The sequence below is a fragment of the Danio rerio genome, chromosome 20 (assembly GCF_049306965.1).
Source record: "Danio rerio strain Tuebingen ecotype United States chromosome 20, GRCz12tu, whole genome shotgun sequence".
Taxonomy (NCBI): Eukaryota; Metazoa; Chordata; class Actinopteri; order Cypriniformes; family Danionidae; genus Danio; species Danio rerio.
In genome coordinates, this window is record NC_133195.1 from 41,796,968 (window position 1) to 41,823,017 (window position 26,050).

Sequence of the window (26,050 nt, forward strand, 5' to 3'; positions counted from 1 at the left end):
CAGTAATTAAAGGGATAGTTCACTCAATAATGAAAATGTTCTTGCTATTTAATCTGCCTCTAGAGGTTACAAACATTTATACATTGTATGCAAGAGTAAACTAAAGAATATATTTTAAAGAAACTGAAATTAGGTAACCATTGACTTGCATTGTAGGGAAAACAAATGCTTTGGAAATCAATGGTTACAGGTTTGCAGCATTCTTTATAATATATTCTTTAGTGTTCAATAGAAAAACCTCACACAGGTAAAGGGTGAGTAAATGATGACGGAATATTCAGTTTTGGGTAAACTATCCTTCTAATAACCGAATTTTAATCTTTAATAAATGTTAAAAAATTATCTTTTAATACAGTATTTCTCAACCAGATTCCTGGAAGACCACCAACACTGCATGTTTAGGATGCCTCCTTTATCGGTGACATCACAGGTCTTTCAGTCTCTGCTGATGATCTGAATCAGGTGTGTTTGATTAAGGAGACATGAGAAATGTGCTGAGCTGGTGGTCCTCCAGGATGTTGGTTGAGAAACACTGCTTTAATTCCTGGATGACCTGAGGTTGAGTAAACTAAATTGTGCATGAACAATCACTTTAACACAGTGTTTTCTTCTCTTTGAGGCCATGGTGAACGCACACGTGGATGCGGTGATGATCCTGGGTGAGGCGTTCGCTTCAGAGGAGCCGTTCGACTTCGGAGCTCAGAGCACCACAGAGCGCATCCACAACCTCATCCCCGTCATGTTAAAACAGCGGCTCATCCCTCCGCCTGAAGAAACCTACTCCCTGCACCGCAAAATGGGCGGCTCCTTCCTCATCTGCTCACGTCTCAATGCCAAGATAAGCTGCAAAGACATGTTCGAAGCGGCCTACAGCAATTACTGGAGCGGCCGCAAGAAAGGACCAAGCCAGTGACTGACAGGGGCTTGTCTGTCTAAAAAGAGACTCTGATAAGCACAAAATCGTCTGGCCAATCACTCGAATGTAAAACGAACGGCACTTTTGTCTTGACCGACTCAACCGTACCATCATACGTGTTCGCTTTTTAGCTTTCGCTTTTTTTTCTTTTTCTCCTTTTGAGTGTGTTAATGGGGAAATAATATCTATAGTCGTGTCATTCAAAGATGGCTATTCTGACTGATGTTTTATTGTGCCTACGGAAATCCAGGTAAGTTGGTTATTCGTCAGGCATGGTTGATTGATTGGCTGTTGAACATTTCATGTCCAAGCCAACAGTTATTTTTGTTTCCGGGATCTCGGACTTTAGTTTGTGAGGATTGACTCATTGAAATCAGTGTATTAACTCTAAGGGAAATAAGCATTATTTTTCTCTTTCTGGTTTGTGAATTTTGCGCACAATCTTGGCCAAAGTATGATAAAGGGAAGCTCCTGAGAGATGAGATCGGAAAATGGTCGCATATGTTATCTACTGTAGATTGGTTACACAAGCTTGCTTGTTTTAGCCGGTAAAAAAACACAACAACTTTGTCATGATGCATTTTTTAAAAGCCCAGGATGTTAAATATGATGAGGAATCACTTCTCTGATGTGTGTGAGATGTCTATGAATTTAAATGTGCCTATGAGGAGGTGAGAACTAGAAAAAAGCATCATGGCTTGGTATCAGAGCGATGGTGTTAAAGGCTTTTTTCTAATCTTCCTGCTAATGGCGTTCTTACTAAAAAAAATTGTGATTAAAATTGTCTGAAAAAAATGATTAAATTTTTTTTAAATCGACACAACAGTCCTAAATGTTTATTAGTAAGCTTCGTTTTTACATATATACGATGACAAATATACATTGACGCCCCTTTTTTAGGACATGTATTGGTTTAGGATCATCTGAAGTTTGGTCATTGCTTGATCATTTGCTGGGCAGTTCAGAATACCATTGTGTGAGTCATGGAAGAGCACGTTCACATATTCCATAATGTTTGCTTGAGAAGTTGACATATGCAAGTTTTGACAGATGTGGTTGGGGTTGAAGGTGTGGTACATCATCACCAGGACTGCTGGCTTATCAACTGTGAAGACAAGCAATTAGAGTTTTATTATAACTTGTGAAATCTAGCCCTGCATTTCTGAGAAAAGGGGAATCTGAATTTTGAGAGTACAAATTAACTTACAATTCCCTTGTGAAAAAAACAATAAATCTCTGAACTGAGAGGAACTTAAAATTCAGAGAAAATGAATCTTCTTGTTAAGTTGTGACATGAAATACTGTTTACACCCGCTACTCATTTGAATTGAAAAAATATTTGTTTATGACCATATTTGATATAAAATCATGGTGTACATGACAGTCAGTCTCTGGACTTGCTGCATCACAGACACCAATAGGGCTGTGCAATTAATCGAAAATCCGGTCTCGATTTTGGCTTCTAACGATTATGAAAAAACATTAATCAAGATGAAACTATTATTGCATCATACACCACCCCTTTCCAGTTGTACACATTTGTTGCTCTGCAAAGCTCAGTTCCATGTGAAAATGACTAAAAGCATGAACTGTAATGTAACGTTTACAGCACGGGATGCGCATCATTCATGTTTTTAAAAGCGCAAAAGAGCACATACTGCTGTGTGTGTGCACGCTTAGCCTCAGAGATGAGCAAAGCACACACATCTAACGTCATCTTAATGTGAGTGCTTTAATGGTCAAATTAATGCACATTCATGTCAGAGAGTGGTGTTTAGTGATTACTTATTAACCCTCATTTGTGTAATAAACACAAGTTGTGAATCAAAAGACATGCGAAAGAAAAACCATATCTGAACTACACTGCTCTTAAAGTGAAAGTGCGCAATACTCCTGCTGCCACCTGTTTTTATTATTAATCAAACAACAAAAGGACAAAATCACTCACTGCTCTTGACTGAAGGACTTTTGTAGCTGAAGTGTTTTTCTTACAGTGAAGATGCTTAAAGCACAATTTGTTTCATATTCTTATTCTATTGTATTTATTTCACTTTCATTATTTACAGGGAGGAAAATAACTGCATATATATAAACAGTTGAAGTCAAAATTATTAGCCCTTCTGAATTATTAGTGACCCTTTTCCCCCAATTTCTGTTTATTGGAAATTTATTTTCAACCCATTTTTAAACACAACAGATTTAATAACTCATTTCTAATAACTGATTTCTTTTATCATTGCTATGATGACAGTACATTATATTTAACTAGATATTTTTCAAGATACTAGTATTCAGCTTAAAGTAACATTCAGAGGCTTAATTAGTGTAATAAGGGAAGTCATTGTTTAACATTAGTTTTTTCTGCAGACAATCAAAAATATATATTGCTTAAGGGGACTAATAATATTGACCTATTAAAATAGATTTCAAAATACTTAAACCTGCTTTTATTCTAGCAGAAATAAAACAAATAAGCCTTTTTCCAGAAGAAAAAATATTATAGGAAATACTATGAAAAATTCATCTGTTAAACATCATTTAGGAAATATATATAGAAAATAAATAAATCACAGGAGAGCGAATAAGTTTGACTTCAATTGATAATCGCTTTGAATAATCGTGATTACAGTTATGACCAAAATATTGTGATTTATGATTTTTCCCCAACATCCAGCAGCCCTAGACACCAATATTGTAAAAAAATAGTTTTTAAATCAACCATTTTCTGACTATCTGATATTAGGCATGGATACAGTATACAGTGCTCAGCATAATTGAGTACACTCTATTTTGAAAATGAATATTCTTCTCTATTTCTCAGTGAATATAGGCAATGTATTTTGGTGCATTTAAAAAACGGATTTATTAAACAGATCTATTTATTAAAATAATATTTAGTCATCAAACATATTTATAAATTGAAAGAGAATACAATTAAAATTAAGTTGCAATGTTGCAAAAAAATTAATGTTGCAAAAATTAACAAAATTTTTACTTTGTTTTTTTCCTCTTGATTTTTTTCCCTTTTTAAATTTTGTATTTAATATTTTTCTATAATATATAAATTTAAATGTACTAGTTTTATTTTTTGTAAGTTATTTTGTCAGATAAGCTCCAGATTTGACTTCAGCACTGACTAATCTAATGTATATGAACAAATATAATATTGTATAGCTTCCTATTAAAATATGAATTTAAAAGATAAGATTTGTAAGGGGTGTACTTGTATATGCTGAGCACTGTATATATATTGCGATCATGATTTTTAAAAGTAATACATCGCTTTATAAACATTTATTATTACCATTTGTTGAGTCTTTCTATACAGTTTGATATAGCGCTTGGACCCGGAAACCACTTTGCATGACGTCACACCTAACAAGCGGATTGTGAGAAGTGTCACAATTACCTTATATTTAGTGATGGGTCAAAAAAAATTGATTTAATCAACATTCTCAAAAAAGGTGTAGGATATTGTGAAACTTATTTGATCTAAAGTGGCAGTTTTGAAAGAAAAGTCTTGAATTGTGATCTAAAAACCCATCCTAGTTAAGCTTTTAATTAGCACTTTAAGCTGAATACTAGTATCTTGAAAAATAATGATTAAAATATTATGTTCTATCATCATGGTGAGGATAAAATAAAAACATTTAGGTATTAAAGCCACTGTTTAAAACTGTCAAAACAATCTCTTAGATCAGTGGTTCTCAAACTGTGGTACGTGTACCACTAGTGGTACGCGGAGGAATGAAATATGTTCTTACATGCTACACACATTTCAAACTTTATCAAAAATTATGTATATAATATGCCATATAGCCTATTTTTCTGAGGTAATCTGCCACGTTTTATTTTTATTTATTTTTTTTACTTTGCAGAGTTGTAGCTGCTTTACTGGGCCTACTATGCTACTGTATTTTAATACTGCTCATTTTGGTGGTACTTGGAGAGACAATTTTTTTCTGAGGTGGTACCTGATGAAAAAACTTTGAAAACCACTGTCTTAGATAAACGTCACATGAGAATATTTGAAAACTAATTCCAATTTCACATGAAGGGCTAATCATTTTGCCTTCAATTCTATATACTAATTGATCATAGAGTTTTAAATGCGAGTTGCAAGAACAAAAGTAAAATCTGAAAGAGATAAATTCATTTTTGGTGGAGGTGGTTAATCTGAACTGCCAGATGTGTGCTTCATTTCTAGAGACAGTATAAAGCAGTCAGCCATTGACTATTCTAAAAAAAGTTACCTGGAATTTTCTTCAGTGCCTCTTCAATGTCTGTTCCCACCCGTGATACCACAGGACAAAAGGCCAGAATCAACTGACAGTCCATTAATTCACTCGCTTGAACTCCAGGGAGCCCTGCAAGGACTTGCGTGTGAGCTCCTAAAGTTCGACCACACAAAAGGAGATGCACTTTGACTGAAGGCTCTGCAATAAAAGAAATTGTGTTAATAAGGTATGTATGGAAAGCAAGGCCCAAACTTTTGATATTAACATCCAGATTTTCAAGATTCCCATATTTATTGGTAACAGAAAATGCATTATTGGGGTATACAGACTAATGTTTAAATACAAAGTCTTTTCTTAACCATTAACATTTTTTATTTTAGCTTTTGAGCTGCTGATCAATCGTGATTAAAACACAATGATAAAGAGTGGTTTTGAGTGCTTAAATGAAAGATATTGTGCTTTTCACAATTTTTACTATCATGTACAGTACCATAAGTCTTCTTTTTGATTGAAGATCTTGAACTGGTGTGTGAAGGGCTTGGAAGCTTCTTCCTGCTTGATGTTCTCTCAGTTTCCCAGTCCTCTTTTCTAGAAGGTGCTTCACTCAAACTGCTCAAGATGTCAATGTATGGTTTCAGAGATGCCTGTGCTGATTTGAGCTGCTGGTCCACCTCTCGAAAAGCTCGAAGTGACTCCTTCACAACTTCATGTACAGCAGGATCATCTGAAGAAAAGTTTGAGATGGGTCATTTTTAACACCTCTTTTACAAAGATTGTCACTCTACAGCGAAAAATGGTTGTTTTTAGGTCTTAACTGGTCAGACAGAAAGAATCTGTGCAGAATTTTGTAAAATAAATAAATACGCAGAATTATTTTTGGAGTATAGTAACTAAAAACTTAAAACACGAAATAAAAATTTTTTAATTTTTTGACGTATTTAAGATTTACAAAGCAAATCCAATTAGATCCACTTGTTTGGTAAACAAAGCAGGTCTTTCATATAAAAAAATCTACTAAAAGACAGTACTGTGTCTGTATTGTAAATAAATCATATAAACTGTTGCATATTAGTCAATAATATTGCAATAATATTAATATAAAAACTGAGTAAATATATTATTACACATTTACACCAGTAAATAACTAGACTCAGTGATGATGCAGATTCTGTGTAAGCCTATAAGTTACTTACTGCTGTTGTGAGCCATTAATTGCTTCAGTGCTGCATCAAATGTTTGTGGTCCAGAAGAATCCTTCAAATAATCAAAAATGACACATCAATGCTAAAAAAAATTTAAATCCGTATCTTATGCTTTTACTAGGGCTGCACAATATGTTGTTTTAGCATTGACATTGCAATTTTTGCATGAGGTGAAATTATAGTTAAGCGGACACCACATTTTGGAGGGTGTGATTTGTGGAATTATTGCAGTTTAACTATAATAGAGTGAAAGTTTAGCATTTGTATATGTTTTGTGACTTTGCATGCAAATTCAGGCATTTGTGCACAGAAAAAGATAACATTTGAAGCTTTAACAAAGATTAATTGTGTTTATTTATTTGGTAAAGACTAAATAGTGTCATTTTAAATTTGATTATTACATTTCTGTACCCGAATACTGTTACACTTCCAAAGGGAAAAATAAACAAAGCGCTGTTTATTTCATTTCTATTTTTGCTGTTGTAGTTATCTATACTTTAGATTTAGTCATGTAGATACACTGCCCTACAAATCATTTCAGTAAGTGTAAAATGATGAATCCTTCCATATATTATAGCTATTTCCGTCATCTGGTGAAACTGTATTCACATCGCAATAAATATTTCAAAAATAGTCACAAACAGTCATTTATTTTCCAATATCATGCAGCTCTAGTTTTTTTAGTTTATGATTTACAGAAGACCAACTCATTCGGCATAACGGTAAATTATATGCTATAATTGTTGTCAGGCACATTTAGATATAATTTGATGGCATAATAAAAGTCTCTGTTTAATGACTACAATGCATCTCCAAAATACTAATGAATTGCCATTTTGGATCTTTACACTTTGTCATAATAAATCCTCTATACTTTGCTCATTTAAAAAGTAATTTATTTTTTTCGCATAAAATCGCTTTTTTATATTTTAGATATTTAAACACACACAGATCAAAGTAAAAAAATAATTTTTCCATAAATATATATTAGATTGAATGATGATGGGAGAATATTTCTCCAATATTTTGATCTTAAAGTTGATTCTGAGAAGTCTAAAAATGATGTATTTCCATATGCCACTATATATGGTTAGCACTGTTGCCTCATAGCAAGAAAGTCACATGGTTCGAGTCCCTGCTGGTTTAGTTGGCATTTTTGTGTGGAGTTTGCATGTTCTTCCCATGTTGGCGTAGGTTTCTTTCGGGTGCTCCGGTTTCCCCTACAGTCTAAAGACACGTGCTATGGGTGAAATAAATAAATTGGCGGTAGTGTAAGTCTGTGAATGAGTGTATATGAATGTTTCTCAGTACTGGGTAGCTGGAAGGGCATCTGCTGTGTAAAACAAGTTGGTGGTTCAGTCTGCTGTGGCGGCCCCTGATGAATAAAGAGACTAAGCCAAAGGAAAATGAATGAATGCCACTAAAAACTCATTATCTAATAATTTGCAGTTGCCACATTTTCAGCCATAATAATTCTGACTTTCAGTTTTACCGGCGTGCATGGCTGAAGTCAAGACATACCTTCACTGATTCTGTGATTATTGCCATAATCGTCCTTCTGAGCTGAAAGTTCTTGATACCTGGAAAAAGCTCATTCAGATCTTCTCTGGTCAAAGTCAGGACTTGAGCGTCATCGATGCCAGCTTCTAGAAATAGAAAACATACAGCACGTCACGCTGCGGGAGCACACGGGTACACACATTTTTAGATGTAGGCTAGTAAATATAATCATTTTCACCATCCAGGACAGAAGATCCCGAAATTAAATTGATTTCTTCTCGGACAGCTCTGGCATTCTTGAATTAGAAATAAAGATTTTAGTTAAATAATTAGACACCATTAATAAAAACTTCCTTTTTGGCACATAATCTTTGGAGAAACACACTAATTTTGGATAACTAGTTTACGTTGGCATACTAAATATTTGTTTATCGTAGCCTACCTTTTCTTTGTTTGACCCCCATGTTTTGGGGTTTATCCATGCAAATGCGGGGGGCAGCCACGTAGAAGATCCTGCGTTGTTCATTTCTGCTGTACTGAAAGCGAAAGTTAATGTTGTCAAAACGTAAGTACTTTAACTCTGTATACAGACTGACTCCAGTTCAGTCATTTATTATCAACAGCAGCACGAAGTAGCAAAACGAGTGTGTTAAAATCTGACCTGGGAGCTGTAGTCGCCAGTGATAGGCTATATTCGTTGTGTTTGTGAACAGGACGCGTTCTCATTGGCTGTTGCGAACACGAGGCGTGTTCTGTATGAAGTGATCTCTCCGAACGGACGGTAATGTTGAAGCTACTCTTGTTTTGTGAGCGGTAGGCTGTTTGATATGTTCTTCAGAATGAAAGTTGATCGTAAATATTGTCATAGGAATTGTTAGACGGTCAAATGCAACCGTGTAGGGATTGTTTGACGTAGTGCCGCCATGCGTGCTTTTTTGGCTGGAAATACATTGGTGGGCTGTGATGGTGGTCTTGAAGACTACAGTTATGCACTGCAATAAAGGTGCAGGCAGCTTCTGTGTGTAAATGCAGGGTTTTTATATGTTTTTTAAGATGCTAAATGCTACCGGTTTCTATTTGCTTTGTTTTGGGCTCATTTGATTAATGACATAATGAAATTCCTCATATGAGCTAACCTCTATGTGACTGCTAATTATGTGCTTTTTTAAATAATAAATGTTCACATCTATGAATGATTTATACTGATTTGTGTTGAATAGGATCATTGATCAGACCCAGAGAAATGTCTGGCAAATGTGAACCCAGCAAGAGGAAAATGGCTAGACCAAAACTAAACCCCGAAACAACAGGTAATCCTTCAGTAATACACGATTTATAATATTACACACTTTGTAAACACTATATGGCTTTTTCTAAAGTGTTTGTATTCCCATAATCATCATTATATGATCATGAAATCTGTTTTGATTAATATATATCATAGGGTTGTTGTATAATTATGATCTATTAATTTTGAAATGTAAACAAGACAATAAAGCACAGTTTTCCTCTCTTTTCCTCAGTTTATTTGACAATAAGTTCTTTTAAAACAATAATATCATCCTTATTAATAAACAGGCTATCTCCTTGAAAGTGACAGAATGTTTAATTCCTCCTGAGGACTTGAAACCTACAATTATTCTGTATATAAACAAAACATTGCAGAGAGAATGGGACAACTGCATAAATAATAAATTACATGAAATTAACCCGAAAATAAATGAAAGACGCTTACAAATTATAATTTTGAGACCAGACATGATCAAACTGTCTATACTAGATGTCGAATTGGACATTCTAGGTTGACTCATTTGTATTTGTTGAATAACGAAGCACCCCCTAAATGTAATTACTGCAAGGCTGCTCTTACCGTGAAACATATTTTGTTGAAATGTGGAAGTTTGAATACCATTAGACAAAACTTTAATAAGGGGAGTACTATGATGGACATTTTAATAAGGTACCACCAGGAAGAATCTTACTCTTTTTTTTGCAAAAATTGAACTTAAAAATCTTAACTATTTAACTTTGAATATATTTTAGTGTGATTTTTTTTTTACCTATATAATTGTTTAAGTAACTTTTTATAGTAACACAAATTTGTTTTTATCATGTCATGAGATGTAAGTTGCTGATGTGGCAATAAATATATAATAAATAAATCATCCTAACTAATCATTCTAATATGCTGATGGTCTAGAAACATTGCTTATTATAGTCAATATTAAACATTTGCTGCTTATTAGATTTGTGGAAACTGATACTCAAATATATCAATTAATTTTTTTATTAAAATAAATACCATTCTTGAAAATGATACTTTAAATTTAAGCTTTAATATGACAGGAATAAAATACATTTTTTATTACAGAAAAATTGTTTCAAGCTGAAACAATATTATTATATATTACAATATTATATTTATATTGGTTTAAATCTATTATAAATTCCTTCAACAGAGTCAGCTTCCTCTTCAACAGATGTGGTAAAGGATTTAAGAAGAGAGGCTAAAGAAAGTGGAACGAGACCCTCCAAAGTAAGTTGATTTATGTATCCAAATATACGTTTACTGTATATATTTAGGTAATTAAAACAATTAATCATTAAGTCATTAGCACTTATTTGTTTTTTTGGCATTTGTGTTATTGCATTTCAGAATATGGGAACAAGCTCTCAAAAAACAAAGAAAACATACCCCCGAAAAAGGTGAGTTTTGTGTGTTCATGCAATGTTTGTTCAGTCAGAGGGCAATTTTACAATAGCAGAGAGAGCTTAACATGCTGCAATTTAAGAAAATACATGCAAAGAATAATAAAAAAAAGACTGGCAAATTCATCATACAGCTTCAAAGTTTGACAGCACATGCACTGCAAATCATCACAATGCAAACACAAATAGAAAAATGCTCTGCAAATCCTCACAGCACATGCACATTTTAATCTGAAAACAAGATATGTTTACTTTGAATGATTTTAATAGGAAATTATATGTTGGCAACTAAATTTTCTTTTCTATTTGTGTTTGCATTGTGAGGATTTGCAACGTGTGTTGTCAAACTTTTTCACATTTAATGGACAAGTCAGTGCCGATTAGAAACAGGAAAGTGAGGGCATGGAAAAGCAAAGGACCTCGAGACAGGAATCAAACTCAGGTCACCGTGAGCACCTCAGTGTCATGTATCAATGCACTATCCACTAGGCTTTTGGCAATGACAATGTTTTTTCTAATTAGCTGGTGTTTTTTCTATTTGCATGTGTTTTCTTAAGTTGCAGTGGGTTAAGCTCTCTCGTCCACTTAAATTATTTCAAATTTTCAGATTTTCACATTAAGGAACATAACCTATGTTTATTTGAATTTGAGTTAATTCATTCATTCACTAATTTTCCTTCAGCTTTATCGCTTTATTTATCAGGGGTTGCCACAGTGGAATGAACTGCCAACTTATCCAGCATATGTTTTACGCAACGGATGCGCCTCCAGCTGCAACCCATCACTGGGAAATATCAATACACTCTCATTCACACGCATACACTATGGCCAATTTAGCTTATTCAATTCACCAATACCAAGTCTTTGAACTGTAGGGGAAACTGAAGCACCCGATGGACACCCAGGCGAACATGGGTAAAACATGCAAACTCGACACAGAAATGGCAACAGACCCAGCTGGGACTCAAACCAGCAACCTTCTTGCTGTGAGGCGACAGTTGAGGCGACAGTGGTAACCACTGAATCGTAGTTAAGAAAAGATTCAGTTTTCATTTTGTATTATTGAGAAAAAAACATCTTAGTGACTCTGGCATATTATGGAAGTAGTCAAAAAAAACCTCAATGCACAACTTATTTTTTTTCCTGCAACTGCATTTAAAAAAATTATAATAATTGTGCGGAAAAACCACGACCCTCGCAACACTGACAGGAAAAGTCTGTCTTTCTCAGTCTTCCTGTTTTATAGAGTTTGGTGGAAAACTCAAGATTTTTTTGGGTCATAAACTTTTTTTTATTATCTAGATGTGATTTCAGTAAATAGATTCCTGTTCTGAGGTATTTAGGTCTAGTGGTTGAAAACTATAACACGCAATATAGAATATATTTATGAAATATAACAAATAATGGTGTATCTTTTTCAGGTGCTGCAGGATCAAATACTTTTGTAGTCTTATCAAAGAATATTAAATATCCACAGTCAGTATTAACATATTTTTCATCAGATGATAGATTACTAATAGTGTCGCACATCATGTGTCCTAAGGTATCATGATCTCCAGCCTGTGATTATGAGACCTACAGAGGATTCAGACCATGGGTTGTCCTGCAGTTCTGTTACCACTTCCAGCCTGGCCAATGGCTTGGAGAGCCAAAATATGCAAATATTCCACACAGAGGGAATAATAGGAAAAAGTGATGGATCCAGTTCAGACACATTTACTGAAAGAGGTAAGTACAGACTTAATGGATCTACATTTACAATTAGGCATTTGACAGATGCTTTTATCCAAAGCGACTTACAAATGAGGAGGCATTCAGTGATTCAGTAAGTAGAGGCAATACACACAAGAAGTGCTAACTATACAAAGGAACTGTTTGTGCTCAGAGAATTAGGTGCTAGAGTGAGTAGGGGTCTGTTGTTTTTAGAGAAAATAGTGTTTCTACAGGATGCAGCTTGACATTTTACATAATGTCCAAAAGTTGCACAAGTTTTTTTTATGTCACAGATTTTAGAATGAAAAAGAAGCAGAAGATGGAGGAAACCGACTGTTCCTCCTTGAAAAAGTACATCGAGCAAGTAAAGCAAACAGGTATGCATGCAGTTCTTTGTGTTTCTCCATTAATCTACACATGATGAAATCTAAAAAGTGTATATGACTTATATTTCTCTTGAACAGTACCTGTTATAGTTCCTGTTGCTCAGTTCTCGCAGAAGACTCAAAGGACTGAGGAGCAGAAATCAGCTCAGCACAACAAGAAAGAGACCCATGTTTATCCACCAGGTAAAAACTGAGTTGTGCTGCTGTTTTAATGAAAAGAGTACATACTCATAATATAGAGTTCAAATTTCTTTCTTTACAGGAAGTCAGGAGGAGAAATGGCAGCTGCAGATTTTGGCAAAGGGTAGAGTAACCTGCCCAAAATGCAAAAGTGTTGGAAGAAAGACAGTGGATGGGTTAAAGAAACACCTGGAAACATGCAAACTGGTATGTGCTTACATTGCAGCAATGCTTATGAAAGATAGATAAGACTGATATAAAGCAAATCTTACTTTGTTTTATTTTGTTATTTTATTTAATGTCATTTTTAAAATGATTTTTTATTTACTTTATTTTATTTTTGTTTTACGTATGTTTTATTTAATTTTATTTAATGTTATTTCCATTTTATTAATTTAATTTATTTTTATCTAATTTTATTTAACATTATTTTTTATTTTATTTTATCTTTATTTAATGTTATTTTTTATTTATTTATTTATTTTTATTCTTTTTCTTTACTTTACTTTACTTTACTTTACTTTACTTTACTTTACTTTACTTTACTTTACTTTACTTTACTTTACTAGAACCCTTTTACATGTCCACATTGTGAGAAACAACTGAAAACTTCAACTGGAATGAAGTACCACCTCATGGCTGACCACAACAGCTTGGTTAGTATTTTCTTTTTTATTATTATTGATAAAAACATTTGCAATAAAGATGGTGTTGAAACTAAATATTATTTTCTTGTTTGTTTTTTTTCAGCCCATTCCAGACACTGGCAATGAACTAGTTGACCAGGAAGTGAAGGAAAAACTACGCAAAGTATTAAAAAGAATGGGCAAATTAAAGTGCTCCAGAGAGGTGGGGTCATTTTTTTTTACTGTATTCTATGTATCAAAATATTTGTAAATTTTGTTGTTTATAATATTTTACAATTCAATAATGTAGTGCTATATGAAACGTTTGTCGATTTTCAGTATAATGGTAATAGTACTAATTAACAGTAATAAGTAATTACTAATAATTATTTACACTACCTGAAGTCTTGTAGTCGATCCCAGTTGTAAGAGCAACAAATAATAACTTTTATGCAGTTTTGAACAGTTGATCATTTGGAAAATTGGCAGATTTTTCCGATGGATCATCTGCTGAACTGCATCCCAGTCATCACAAATACTGCAGAAGACCTATTAGAACCTGCATGGACCCAAGATTCTCACAGAAATCAGTCAAGTTTGGTGAAGGAAAAACCATGGTTTGCGGTTACATTCAGTATAGGGGTGTGTGAGAGACCTGCAGAGTGGATGGCAACATCACCAGCCTGAGCTATCAAGACATTTGTGCTGCCCATCACATTACAAACCACAGGAGAGGGCAAAATCTTAAGCAGGATAGCACTCCTTCTTATACTTCAGCCTCCCCATCAAAGTTCCTGAAAGCAAAAAAGGTCAAGATGCTCCAGGATTGGCCAGCCCAGTCACCAAGTCTGGGGTAAGATGAAGGAGGACACATTTAAGATGAATCCAAAGAATCTTGATGAACTCTGGGAGTCCTGCAAGAACGCTTTCTTTGCCATTCCAGATGATTATTAATAAGTTATTTGAATCATTGCAGAGATGTATGGATGCAGTCGTCCAAGCTCATGGGAGTCATACACAATATTAATTCTTTTTCCACTGCACCATGACTTTATATTCTATACTGTACATTCTTTCCGTTAAGTGACAAGACTTTTGTCTAAGCAAAGTCAGACCTTACTGTCCTAATTAAATCATTAAAAATCAAGACATAATTATATTTTATTTTGTTAAAATAAGCATAATCTAGAGGCCTTTGCCTTTCATATAAGCCACTTCTGATACCAAATGATCAACTAGACCTCAAGTTATTATTAGTGGGTCCTAAGACTTGGATAGGCGACAAGACTTTTGTCAGGTAGTGTATATTAACATAAAATATAATACTTTTTAGTAATAAACAAGAAAATTTAAATAAGGTATGCCACTATTTCACATGTAAGATATTTTTATTAAAGCTAAATTGTTTACAACATTGTTAAGAAATGCTGAAATCAGTTACAGTTTAAAATATATTAAAAAGAAACTATTTGAAATTGGTAATTTAAATAGTTTAATCAATAAATTAGTTTAAATAGTCCTTTAAATCAAATTTTTGTACTGACCACATGGAACTATGCATGTTTTTATGCATGTTACCTCAAAGGAATGGTTTGTTCTAGGGCTGCACTGGAAGTTTCACTAGTATAATGGGTTATGTATACCATATGAAGAAATGTGGCAAAGAGTCGTCCGAGCTGGAGAAACTTTTATTGAATTGTAAACACTGTGGAAAAGCATATCGTTCCAGAGCGGGCCTGGAGTATCATCTCAAAAATGAACACAGTCCAGTGAGTCCTAATAGCTTTATTCAGTTCTCCTGTATCTCATATTCTTTCACATTCTGTTTTCCACAAATAAATTCTCATGTTTACCTGCTGTTGCAGGTAGCTGAGGAAAGTGAGGAGGTAAAACCCCAGAAAGAGCCGGTGCCAGAACGGACACAGAGCGGACGGGCCAAACGTTTGTCGGCGCAGGTCGCCGGGTTTTACCTGAGAGAAATCGCCAGCGAGGAGCTGCTAAAGGAATGGCCCAAAAGAAAAGTCCAACGAGACCTGGTGCCAGATGACAGGAAGGTGCTGCAAAATATACACATCTGACTGTGGCAATAAATGTTGCTTTTGCAGGGCTGTGAAGATGTCAAAACCTGTGTGAAGCTAGTTTTGGTTACGCTGCATGCATCATTCCTTCCATCATTCATTCATTTTCTTTTCGGCTTAGTTCCTTTATTAATCAGGGGTTATCGCAATGGAATGAACTGCCAACTCATGCAACATATGTTTTACACAGCAGATGCCCTTTCAGCTGCAACCCATCACTGGGAAACATCAATAAACTCTTGCATTCACACAAATGCACTACAGACAATTTAGCTTCTTCAATTCACCTATAGCACATGCCTTTGGACTGTGGGGGGAAACCGGAGCACCCGGAGAAAAAAAACCCACGCAAACACGGGTAGAACATACCTGTACCTGCACTGTGGAAGCAGTCTACAGTCATTCCTGTGTCAAAAAAAAAAAGAAGCCACAGAAGTTAGAGGACTTTAGACCTGTGGCACTTACATCTTTAGTTAAAAAGTTTTGAAAAGATAGTTAAGAGGGAAATAACGCAAAAGACTCACAGTGTTCTAGATCCCTTTCAGTTTGCATATAGGTCTAAGAGAGGGGTGGAGGATGCAGTAGGGACTCTGCTGCACTTAGTTCTTAAGCATCTTGATAAGCCTAAAACATTGGCCAAGTTACTTTTTATTGACTTTTACCATTCAGCCACATATTTAGGTTGAGAAACTTATTAATGAATTTGAGTTGGATCGAATGCTTGTACAGTAGGTTGGATTTTAGACTTTATTGTCCAGAGAACGCAGAGGGTTAAAGTAAATAATTGTTTCTCTAAATGGTTGGTGTGATCTACAGGTCACCTCAAGGTTGTGTCCTTTCTCCTGTATTATTTCTTTTGTACACAACTAGTTGTAGGAGTATTTTTAGTAATTGGTAGATTTTAAAATATGTTGACAATTCTGTAATTTTTAGTTTGTTAAGTGAGGAAGACTCCACGCACGGTCCTGTAATTGAATATTATTCCAGCTGGTTTCAGGAGGCTTTCTTACAAGTGAATGTTCTTAGGACTAAAGAGATGACTATTGGTTTTATTCATAAGAGAAGACTGCTTAAGGGTAAGCAAACAAGTATTAATGGAGTGGGTGTTGAGAGGGTTGATCTGTATACATGTAGGTATTTGGGAACTGTTTTAGATAATAAATTGTCCTTTTCTGTTAACACTAATATGTTGTGTAAGAAGAGGCAACAAAGACTATATTGCTTACAGAAATTAAGATATTTTAATATATATAGATCACTCATGTGCATGTTTTACAGTTCACACATTCAGTCACTGTTGTCCTTTTCTTTGCTTTGTTGGTTCAATTCAAGTGTGAAAAATAAGTTCAAGTTGTTTGGAGAAAATTGTGAACCTAGGAGGAAAAATAACAGGGAGAAAACAGATGACCATGGCTCAGTTATACCATAAACAAGTTTTGAGTAAAGCTCAGAGTAATCTGTCAGATGATTCCCATTCTATACACAACAAGTTTTTATCTTCTCCCTTCTAGAGTATTCGATATAGAACTATTAGTAAAAACAAATCGGTTTAAACTTTCATTCATCCCCTCAGCTGTAAAGTTTTTAAATTTAGGGTAGAATTTGAATTGTATAATGTGCTTTTGTGTATTATGTGTGACATGCTTGTATGCTGCAACCAAATTGTCTTCGGGAAATGAATAAAGGCTGACTGACATGCAAACTCCACACATCAGTGGTTGATAAAAAGATTGCTAAAAAAACATACTTGAGTGTAAAAAAATGCAAGCATAGTTAAATTACACTGTTAAAAATAAATAAAAAGTTTACTCAACTTAAAATTGTAAGCAAACTCCTGCAAAGCTTTTTGAGTAGGCTCAACTTAAATCGAATAAACTACAGTACTTGTTTTAAAAGTCAGCTCAAAAAGTGGGGTGTAAGTTACTAGCCCTTTTGAGCTCACACACCTCTTCCTAGCTCTTTACCTTCGTTATTTGATTATTACTACCATATTTTATGGAATAGAAAAGCAGATAGAGGGGCGATGCAGTGGCGCAGAAGGTAGTGCTGTCGCCTCACAGCAAGAAGGTCAGTGGGTCGCTGGTTCGAGCCTTGGCTCAGTTGGTGTTTCTGTGTGGAGTTTGCATGTTCTCCCTGCGTTCGCGTGGGTTTTCTCTGGGTGCTTCAGTTTCCCCCACAGTCCAAAGACATGCGGTACAGGTGAATTTGGTAGGCTAAATTGTCCGTAGTGTATGAGTGTGTGTATAAATGTGTGTATGAATGTTTCCCAGAGATGGGTTGCGGCTGGAAGGGCATCCGCTGTGTAAAAACTTGCTGAATAAGTTGGTGATTCATTCCGCTGTGGTGACCCCGGATTAATAAAGGGACTAAGATGAAAAGAAAATGAATGAATGAATGAATGAATGAGAAAAGCAGATACTTTTTTTTTTCATCTTATTTGTGCTGTTACTTATATTCTTATGTAGTTAAAATTAAATATTTGGTAGACAATGAAAGCGACAAACAAGTTAATGCCATTATCATTTTTGTTTGTTTATATACTTTATATATAGTATATACTATATATATAGTATATATAGTATATGCTATTATATATTGTACTTTATATATATATATATATATATATATATATATATATATATATTTTTTTTTTCTTCATGCTTTTTCTAAAAAGTTTGAGTAAATATTGTTAATGGTTAATTTCACTTCATAAAATTCACTTTCATAGATGTAATTAAAGGTTGCGTAATGTATAAATAATTACTGCAAATGAAATAATTTAGTTTTTATTCATTTTTATAGACATTTCAGTTATTTTTGTGTTATTGTAGCTGAAGTATTCTCGTCCAGGGTTGCCTTCCTTCAGCCAGGACACTCTGCGGAAGTGGAAGAATGAAGTCAAACTGCATAAGAAAGTGCAGTGTCCAAACAAGGTGAGAACATCATGCACAAACTCTCATTGATCTCAGCAAGAATGTAACATTGCGCACAATCATTTCACAAATAAATGGTGTTCATTTCTTTCTAAACCACATGTGAAATTATGACGTATGCTATCATCACAAAAGGGTTGTGGATGCTTCTATACCAGTGTATCAGGCCTGAAGGCTCATCTTGGACTGTGTACCTTGGTAAGGAACTACTTAAAAAATGTAAAAAATAATTTGTACAGTTTTTCAGAATGGATTATAAATATAATAAATATTATATTATAAAGAATAAAATAATATTCTTTATAATATAATATTTATTATATTAAATAATTTAAAAAGTAACCCATTAGCTGGCAAATCTAAATTATACAACAATATTATTGATTAAGAAACACTTGTATTGTTATCAGTGTTATAACATTTTTCTAGAATTTGCATTATGAACAGATAATAGAATATATTATTTTATTATATTACACATTTGTTTATTTTACCTATTTTGAAATTTTTTCTGCATTATATTATTTTTATTAGCAAAATATCACTTTTTTCATACATCCATGCTTCGGTTTCAAAAACCTAACTCACTCCAAGCAAAAACATATCCTTGTGTACCATTTGACTGAAGGAAAATTCTGTATTGGTTATTGGCTCAATCAGTAAGTTTCTAAACTGCTTTGATAATGATTTTCCTATTTTTCATTGTTCAGAATTTAGTTTGCTCTGGAACAGTATACCTTTATGACGAAGCTTTGTTATTTGCAGGGTGAATTTGAGACTGGGAAGTATAAATGTTTAATATGTAAGAAAGAATTCAACTCTGAAAGTGGAGTCAAGTACCACATCAATTCCATTCATGCTCAGGTAATACAATCTTTTATATTAAACTTTAAAGCTGTTTAATTCTTCTGATTAGATGAAGAACATGCTATTTTTCTCAAAAACACAAAGATAAATTTATTACAACCAGGATTTGTCCATATTATAGTTCCATATTACTACAGCAAATGATATTTAGTTAGGGTACTTACAACCTAAAACAGCAAAAGAACTGAAAACATACCAAGACATTTAAAATCAAATAAATATATGCACAACAGAATAAAAATGACAAACTATCTCATGCTATCCTAATCTGATTCTATCTAATCCTATGTGGTTACCATTTCTGTAGTATGTTTAGCATTTTGCTAACATATTTTTAGCATGGTTAACATTGCTATCATTAATTAAAATGGTGCTAATTTGAGCATGCTTAGCATATTGTTAGCATGAATTAACATCTTTGTGCAGTGTTTCTAGAATGCTTTATAAGTTTCTAGCCTACTTTAATTGTATTATTTTCCAGGATAAATTAGCATGTTTCTAGCATATACCTACAATGTGATTTAACATGTTAACATTTAACACATTGCTGGCATGTTCTAGCATTACCATCATTTAGCACATTCATTGTTAACATGAATTAGCATGTTGTTAGCATGATTTAAAACGTTGCTTACCTGTTTAACATGTTGCTAGCATGATTTAACGTTACTAACATAGTTTGTCCGTTCGCATGATTTAACTCATTGCTAACTTAGACCTTTTTTATTTTTTTTTATTTTAGGCATCTTTGCCTTTGTTAAGATAGGACAGGGATAGTATTTAGGAAAGGTCTGTACAATGGCGCTATATGCTGGCACATTGACCACGGGGCTGTCAGCAATGACCTAACATGGACTTTTAATCATTTTCATAACCTGTTTACTGAAACCAAGAGTCACTAGAAAAGATATTAGATCCCGGGTCAGAATGGCCTCAAGGTCTGATGTGAGATTGGCAGTAATAGTTTGAGAACTCTATGTGGAGATATTTCAATGTAGTTTTAAAATAATAATAATAATTAGAATTATAATAATTGGGGCAACGCGGTGGCGCAGTGGGTAGTGCTGTTGCCTAACAGCAAGAAGGTTGCTGATTCGAGCCTCGGCTCGGTCAGTTGTAATTTTTGTGTGGAGTTTGCATGTTCTCCCCGTGTTCGTGTGGGTTTTCAACCGGGTGCTTCGGTTGGAAGCTGGAAGGGCATCCGCTGCATAAAACATATGCTGGATAAGTTGACGGTTCATTCCGCAGTGGCGACCCCAGATTAAAAAAGGGACTTTGCTAAAAAGAAAATGAATGAATGAATAATAATAACAAAAGTAAACATGAAATCTTAATTATATTATATTATTATTCTTAGTGTTGGGCAAAGATTAATCGCATCCGAAATGACATTGTTTTGACATAATTAGATGTATTATATATATTTATTATGTATATGTAATACACACATAGAAACAAAACTTAGCAAAACAATTTTGTTACTTAGATATTTATATATAATTTGTATCATATTATATATAATATCTAAATACAAATAAACATTTTCCTAAATCTACATGCGTGTATATAAAGTGTTTATATATATTTTACACACTTAAATTATGTCAAAACAAACTTTTATTTATTTTATTTCGATGTGATTATGTTAATTATGTTATATCTATTTTTTATTTTAAAAAATGTATTAATACCTAATTTTATGCTCATTTGTATAATCAGAATGTACATTTTCTAATGATTTCCATGATTATTTTACACAGGACTGGTTTGTTGTTCGGTCCAAGTCTAAGAGCTTAAAGTTTGAAAAACTGGACAAGACTCAAGCAAAGGAAGATTCAGACCTTCCCTCGCCGGACTCAGAAACTCTCAGTTTCCCCCAGGGCTCCAGCAGCACTTGGCAGGACAGACAGACGTCAGCGGTGCCCATCTCAAGTGGCACAGCGACTCAAGAACTGAAAATGAAGAGGAAAGAGAGACGAAACCAACAGAAACGGAAAGCAAGCGGACAGGAGAAAGACTGCTATGAATTCAGTGGCAATGAGAGTCAGAGCAGCAGCGGCAGCAGCAGCTCCAGCTCCAGCAGTGAGTCTGAACCCGAGACCCACAAACAGGATGAATGGACCCTCAGCAGACCCCTCTCCAGCCAGAGACCCGAAAGTGACCCGTAAAACATTCCTGTTCCGTCATATGTGGAGTTCTCCAAAGATTAAAGAGGTACATTACTGTTCAGAAGTTTTGAGTAAAAGGGATAGTTAACCCAAAAATTAAAATTTACTCAGTATTTACTCACCCTCAAGTGCTTCCCTACAACCATTGACTTCAATAGTAAGAAAAACAATACTATGGAAGTCAATGGTCACAGTTTTCAGCATTTTTCTAAATATCTGCTTTTGTAAGAATCTCATAAAGGTTAATTAATGATGACAGGATTTTCATTTTTGTGTGAACCATCCCTTTAAGAGAAAAAAGACGTCTCTTTTGCTCACCAAAGTTTGAATACATTTATTAATAATCAAAGCATAAATAGTAATATTGTTTTACAATTTTGTAAGACATTTAATTTATTCTTTTAATGGTAAATCTGATTTTTTTTACAGTATTTTCTGTGTCATATGATCATTTAATACACTCAAAAAATGATTGCTGTTTGTTCAAACTGCATATTTAAAATGAGCTTTGGAGGGGACAACTTAATTATTTTATGCTCAATACACTTAAATTTGTAAAAACTAATAAGTTAACTTAATTCCTTCCCATTTTTACAGTGTATACTGATTTGAGGCTCAAGAAACATTCATTTATATTATCAATGTTGAAAACAGTTTAGATAATTTTTTCTTTATGTTAAAGGTGCCGTATGTAAGTTTGACATCCAGTGGTTGAACTAGGTATTGCACTCCTGGATCAAAACAAACGCAAGTGAACTGAAAACTGACTATGATCACCTCAGGTACACCTCGTGTGCTTTATTCAGTGTTCAGTACTAACAATGTGGGTTTGAATGGCATTTTACATGACATTTATTTCCATATGCTGAAAGTTGATAGTTTACCTCAGATCTTGAAAATAATATAAACTGTTTGAAATTGAACTTTAGAACTAAACAAATATCAGTGATTCAGCATGTACATTTAATACTCTTAAAGAGGTTTAATATGTATTAATTCTATTATAAACTTTACCATTTCATGAGTGAGTGCATATTCTGTGCTTCTGAATGGCTGTACTGTATTTCAATTTTTGTCATGTTTTGTCTGGTGCAAACAGCCAAATTGCTTATTACTGCAAATCTCGTCACGTAGCTTGTTGTTAGGACAAGGGGTTACAATGTAACCTGCTCACCTAATGTTTACATTCGTAATATTTATATAATTTGCTAATTAATAACCTCATGTTAAACTGAATCTGTCTCATTTCGGATTCTGCTACTGTCCACCGGAGGTCGCATTTCGGTAACGAAGGCATGCTTTAAGGCAGGCATGTCCAAACTCAGTCCTGGAGGGCCGGTGTCCTGCAAAGTTTAGTTCCAACCCCAATCAAACACACCTGGGCTAGCTAATTAAGCTCCTACTAGGCTTTCTAAAAACATCCTTGCAGGTGTGTTGAGGCAAGTTGGAGCTGAAATCAGCAGGACACCGGCCATCCAGGACCGACTTTGGACACCCCTGCTTTAAGGGAATGACTGAATGAAATACACTGTTTCCAACAAGGCAACCCGGGGTGCTAAAACTATTTGGCTAAAGGGGCATTGGACTGGTTAAAATGATCAAAACAAAGACAGCGTTCCAGCACGGAAATCACATTTTCAAAGCAGAATATCTGACTTAAGCATTGTTTTTAACAATTATGTTCACTTGACATGTTTCTTAAATATCTGCAAACATATTATGGTATTTTTATGCTTTAGAAGTGTCAAAAACTTACATACAGCACCTTTAAATATATAATGTATAATATAACAGAATTTGCATTTGTTACATAACTTTTTGCTATAATAAGAATGGAATTAGGTGGGCAGTAGGTAGTGCTGTCACCTCACAGCAAGAAAGGCGCTGGTTCGAGCTTCTGCTGGGTCAGTTGGCACTTCTGTGTGGAGTTTGCATGTTCTCCCTGTGTTGGCGTGGGTTTCCTCCAGGTGCTCAGGTTTCCCCCACAGTCCAAAGACATGTGTTGTAGGTGAATTGGGTAGGCTAAATTGTCCGTAGTGTAAGTGTGTAAATGAGAGTGTATGCGTGTTCCCCAGTGATGGGTTGCAGCCGGAAGGGTATCCGCTGCATAAAACATATGTTGGATAAGTTGGTGGTTCATTCTGCTGTCGCGACACCAGATTAACAATGGACTAAGGCCAAAAAAAACCTGAATGGATGAATGAAGAATGGAATTACTGTCATTTTTAGTCAGTTTAACCCATTCTTACCAAATGAAAACATTAAAGACTTACAAAAATATCTGTGTATGTTTTATTTTTTATTTAAATTGGCGACAGAAAGAGCTGTGTATATTAAAATACATATTAAGATTTAAGATGACATTTTAAAATGTAATATTACAATTTGATTGTTTAATTTTATTAATAAAATATTGTATATTTTAAAATGTCATGTATATGTCAAGTGTTCACACTTAGCTGATGTTATAAAGTTTGTTTGGCAGCTGTCCCAGGAGAGAGACCTGAGCTCATAAGATCCTTGAGCCCGGGGCTCCCTCCCGTTTGCAGGGCAAGAGGGAGGAGTATGAGCTCAGGTATCTTGATGAACTTCCCCGACTTATTCCTGGATAATGACAGAAATAGGAAGGCTAAGGAGAGATGTACGCTTGCTGAGTGCTTGGCTATGGTATCAATTTGGTGTGTTCAATTTTCTTAGGTTGCGTGTTTTTAGACAATGGGAGAAACCGGAGAACCTGGGGAAACTTACGTGAGAAATGTCATCTGGTTTAATAGGGACTTTAACCAGAGACATTCTTGCTGTCAGGCAACAGTGCTAACCAATGGGCCGCCGTGTTGCCCATCTGGAAAGAAGGGGGAGTAGCGGTGGGTAGGGGGGGATTCCTCAAGACGAAGATACTGAGATAAGAAATCTCTGGTTATTTATAGTGAGTTAGTAATAATCTGATTGGTGAATTATTCGTGAGCGGATGCAGGACCAGCTGTGATCAATCATAAGCATGTGATCCTCTCGAAATTAGTTTCTAAATAAACTTCACTAAGTGTACATGACATTTAATTTTTTCTGTAAGCTCTTTTTCATCCTCTACACTTACAAGTTCATAGTTAACCACCAACCAAATTAATTGAAACAGTTTCATGCAACAGAGTATTTAGTTATTAAATGTGATCTTAACACAACAAATGATACTTCATAAATAGTTGGATTTGTAACAGTGATTTATGGTTTAAATACTGTTGAGTACCACTGAGAAATAATATTGAGATACATCTTTTTTTGTTATACACAAACTGTCTTTATAGTTTTAGGAAGTTTACATTGTTGTTGATGAAAACAAATACAGAACTTTTGAACACACACACACACACACACACACACACACACTACACAGTAAAATAGCTTACAAATGTTATGCAGATTTGATTAAAGTAAAACCATTGTCTAAATGTAATAAACATTTCAATAAATGGTCAATAGTCATTGCTTGTGTCCATTATTTGTGTGTTCAGCAATGTCTCTCTGTCTCAGTTGAAGATGAAGATTGTAGTGCTGATTTTTTATTTATCTTTTGTAACTGCTTGTGAAACCCTTAAATCAATTTATTACTAAATATATTAAACCTACTATTACATTTTTAATCAGTTCATTTAACTTATTTAGGATTTTTTTTTTTAAATATGCTTACAAGCAATGTGCAAATGCATGTCTTTACGTTTTACTTTTATCATCTTAAAATCTGATTAAAGTTTTAATTTATCTGATATTGTACATTATGTGTTGTTGTTGTTGCTGGGTAAATCCCATTCCTTCTAGTTAAGTACTTTGTTGGAAGTGGAAAAAAATGCGTATATTTACAAATTGTAAATGGGAGTTTGTGAAAATGTTTCAGAAATTTAAAGATTTCATAAAAACCAATCTAATCTGAAATCCTATGTCAGTCTGTATCTAAATTAGTATTATTCGTTTTTTTTTGTTCAAGTTAATTCATTTATAAAGCACATTTAAAAACAGCCACAAGACTGACCAAAGTGCAGCACATAAGACAGAGTAATAATTAGTAAAAACAAAAATTGAGAAAATTTTAAAAACAGAAATAAAATCAGGAGAAATGAAAGATGTATTTTTATAAAATAAAGCAATTGACGAAACTATTAATATAATGTTAATAGACCAAACTGAACAGGTTCTTAAAAGTGATTTAAAAATAGATAGTGATTCCGGTCTAATCTCATTCTAATCTAAATACTTTTCATGTATTTGATCTTTTTCTATGGTTTATTTTGTTTTCCTTTCTTGCTGCCTTCTTCCATTTCGTTTTGTTTATTTTACTTATCATGATAAATGTGTCTTTTTTTTATTGCAGTATAACATAAATACAATCAGGCAAAACTTTCATCTACATTTACAGAAAAGAGAACCAAATCAATAAGGTAATAATACATATAAATTAGGTATAAAACAGAACAGACAAACAAGCTCAGACAGAAAACAATAAATGACACTACATAGTCTTATATCAAATGATTTTTCCCCC

The 26,050-nt window shown here is 34.1% G+C and overlaps 3 protein-coding genes across 16 annotated transcripts in view; 2 read left to right on the forward strand and 1 right to left on the reverse strand.

Moving 5' to 3' along the window:
- Positions 1-2,174, forward strand: part of coq8aa (coenzyme Q8A, genome duplicate a) — a 61,330-nt gene extending 59,156 nt beyond the window's left edge. Inside the window, exon 15 of the mRNA NM_001002728.2 lies at positions 620-2,174. Within this exon, the coding sequence (NP_001002728.2) occupies positions 620-913 (294 nt within the window). The 3' untranslated portion in view covers positions 914-2,174. The remainder of the gene's footprint in view (positions 1-619) is intronic.
- On the reverse strand, positions 1,738-8,519 carry si:ch211-245h14.1. 2 transcript variants are annotated; one of them, XM_017352501.4, is made up of 8 exons: positions 8,299-8,519; positions 8,095-8,152; positions 7,878-8,002; positions 6,348-6,408; positions 5,645-5,878; positions 5,170-5,352; positions 4,221-4,291; positions 1,738-2,021 (listed from the first exon to the last, which is right to left on the reverse strand). In XM_017352501.4, the coding sequence occupies exons 1-8, from the start codon at positions 8,380-8,382 to the stop codon at positions 1,998-2,000; spliced, it is 840 nt and encodes a 279-aa protein (XP_017207990.1). In that variant the 5' UTR covers positions 8,383-8,519; the 3' UTR covers positions 1,738-1,997. The 2 variants fall into 2 exon arrangements, with proteins under 2 accessions (XP_017207990.1, NP_001313398.1); NM_001326469.1 differs by lacking the exon at positions 4,221-4,291 and having other exon boundaries at positions 1,745-2,021; positions 8,299-8,395.
- Positions 8,520-8,600: 81 nt separating this feature from the next.
- Positions 8,601-24,996, forward strand: znf512 (zinc finger protein 512). 13 transcript variants are annotated; one of them, XR_012395990.1, is made up of 17 exons: positions 8,601-8,669; positions 9,077-9,166; positions 10,316-10,392; positions 10,513-10,562; positions 12,109-12,293; positions 12,572-12,655; positions 12,743-12,847; positions 12,927-13,051; positions 13,414-13,500; positions 13,595-13,693; positions 15,072-15,239; positions 15,336-15,524; positions 18,380-18,481; positions 18,617-18,679; positions 19,247-19,345; positions 21,109-22,778; positions 22,980-24,996. XR_012395990.1 is itself a non-coding variant. In XM_005160842.6 (16 exons), exons 1-16 carry the CDS (start codon positions 8,820-8,822, stop codon positions 21,514-21,516), a joined length of 1,971 nt encoding a protein of 656 aa, XP_005160899.1. In that variant the 5' UTR covers positions 8,601-8,819; the 3' UTR covers positions 21,517-24,996. The 13 variants fall into 13 exon arrangements, 11 of the variants coding, with proteins under 11 accessions (XP_005160899.1, XP_073789657.1, XP_005160900.1 ...); XR_012395989.1 differs by having other exon boundaries at positions 8,601-8,637; XM_005160842.6 differs by having other exon boundaries at positions 8,601-8,859; positions 21,109-24,996.
- The last annotated feature ends 1,054 nt before the right edge of the window (positions 24,997-26,050 follow it).

Coding starts and splice junctions, on each gene's coding strand:
- si:ch211-245h14.1 (NM_001326469.1), bottom strand. CDS start 8,382: ATGAACAACGCAGGATCTTCTACGTGGCTGCCCCCCGCATTTGCATGG. Junction 8,153..8,298: donor GGGGGTCAAACAAAGAAAAG/GTAGGCTACGAT, acceptor TTCTAATTCAAG/AATGCCAGAGCTGTCCGAGA. Junction 8,003..8,094: donor GGGATCTTCTGTCCTGGATG/GTGAAAATGATT, acceptor TTCTATTTCTAG/AAGCTGGCATCGATGACGCT.
- znf512 (XM_005160842.6), top strand. CDS start 8,820: ATGGTGGTCTTGAAGACTACAGTTATGCACTGCAATAAAG. Junction 12,294..12,571: donor AGACACATTTACTGAAAGAG/GTAAGTACAGAC, acceptor TTTATGTCACAG/ATTTTAGAATGAAAAAGAAG. Junction 13,694..15,071: donor AATTAAAGTGCTCCAGAGAG/GTGGGGTCATTT, acceptor GGTTTGTTCTAG/GGCTGCACTGGAAGTTTCAC.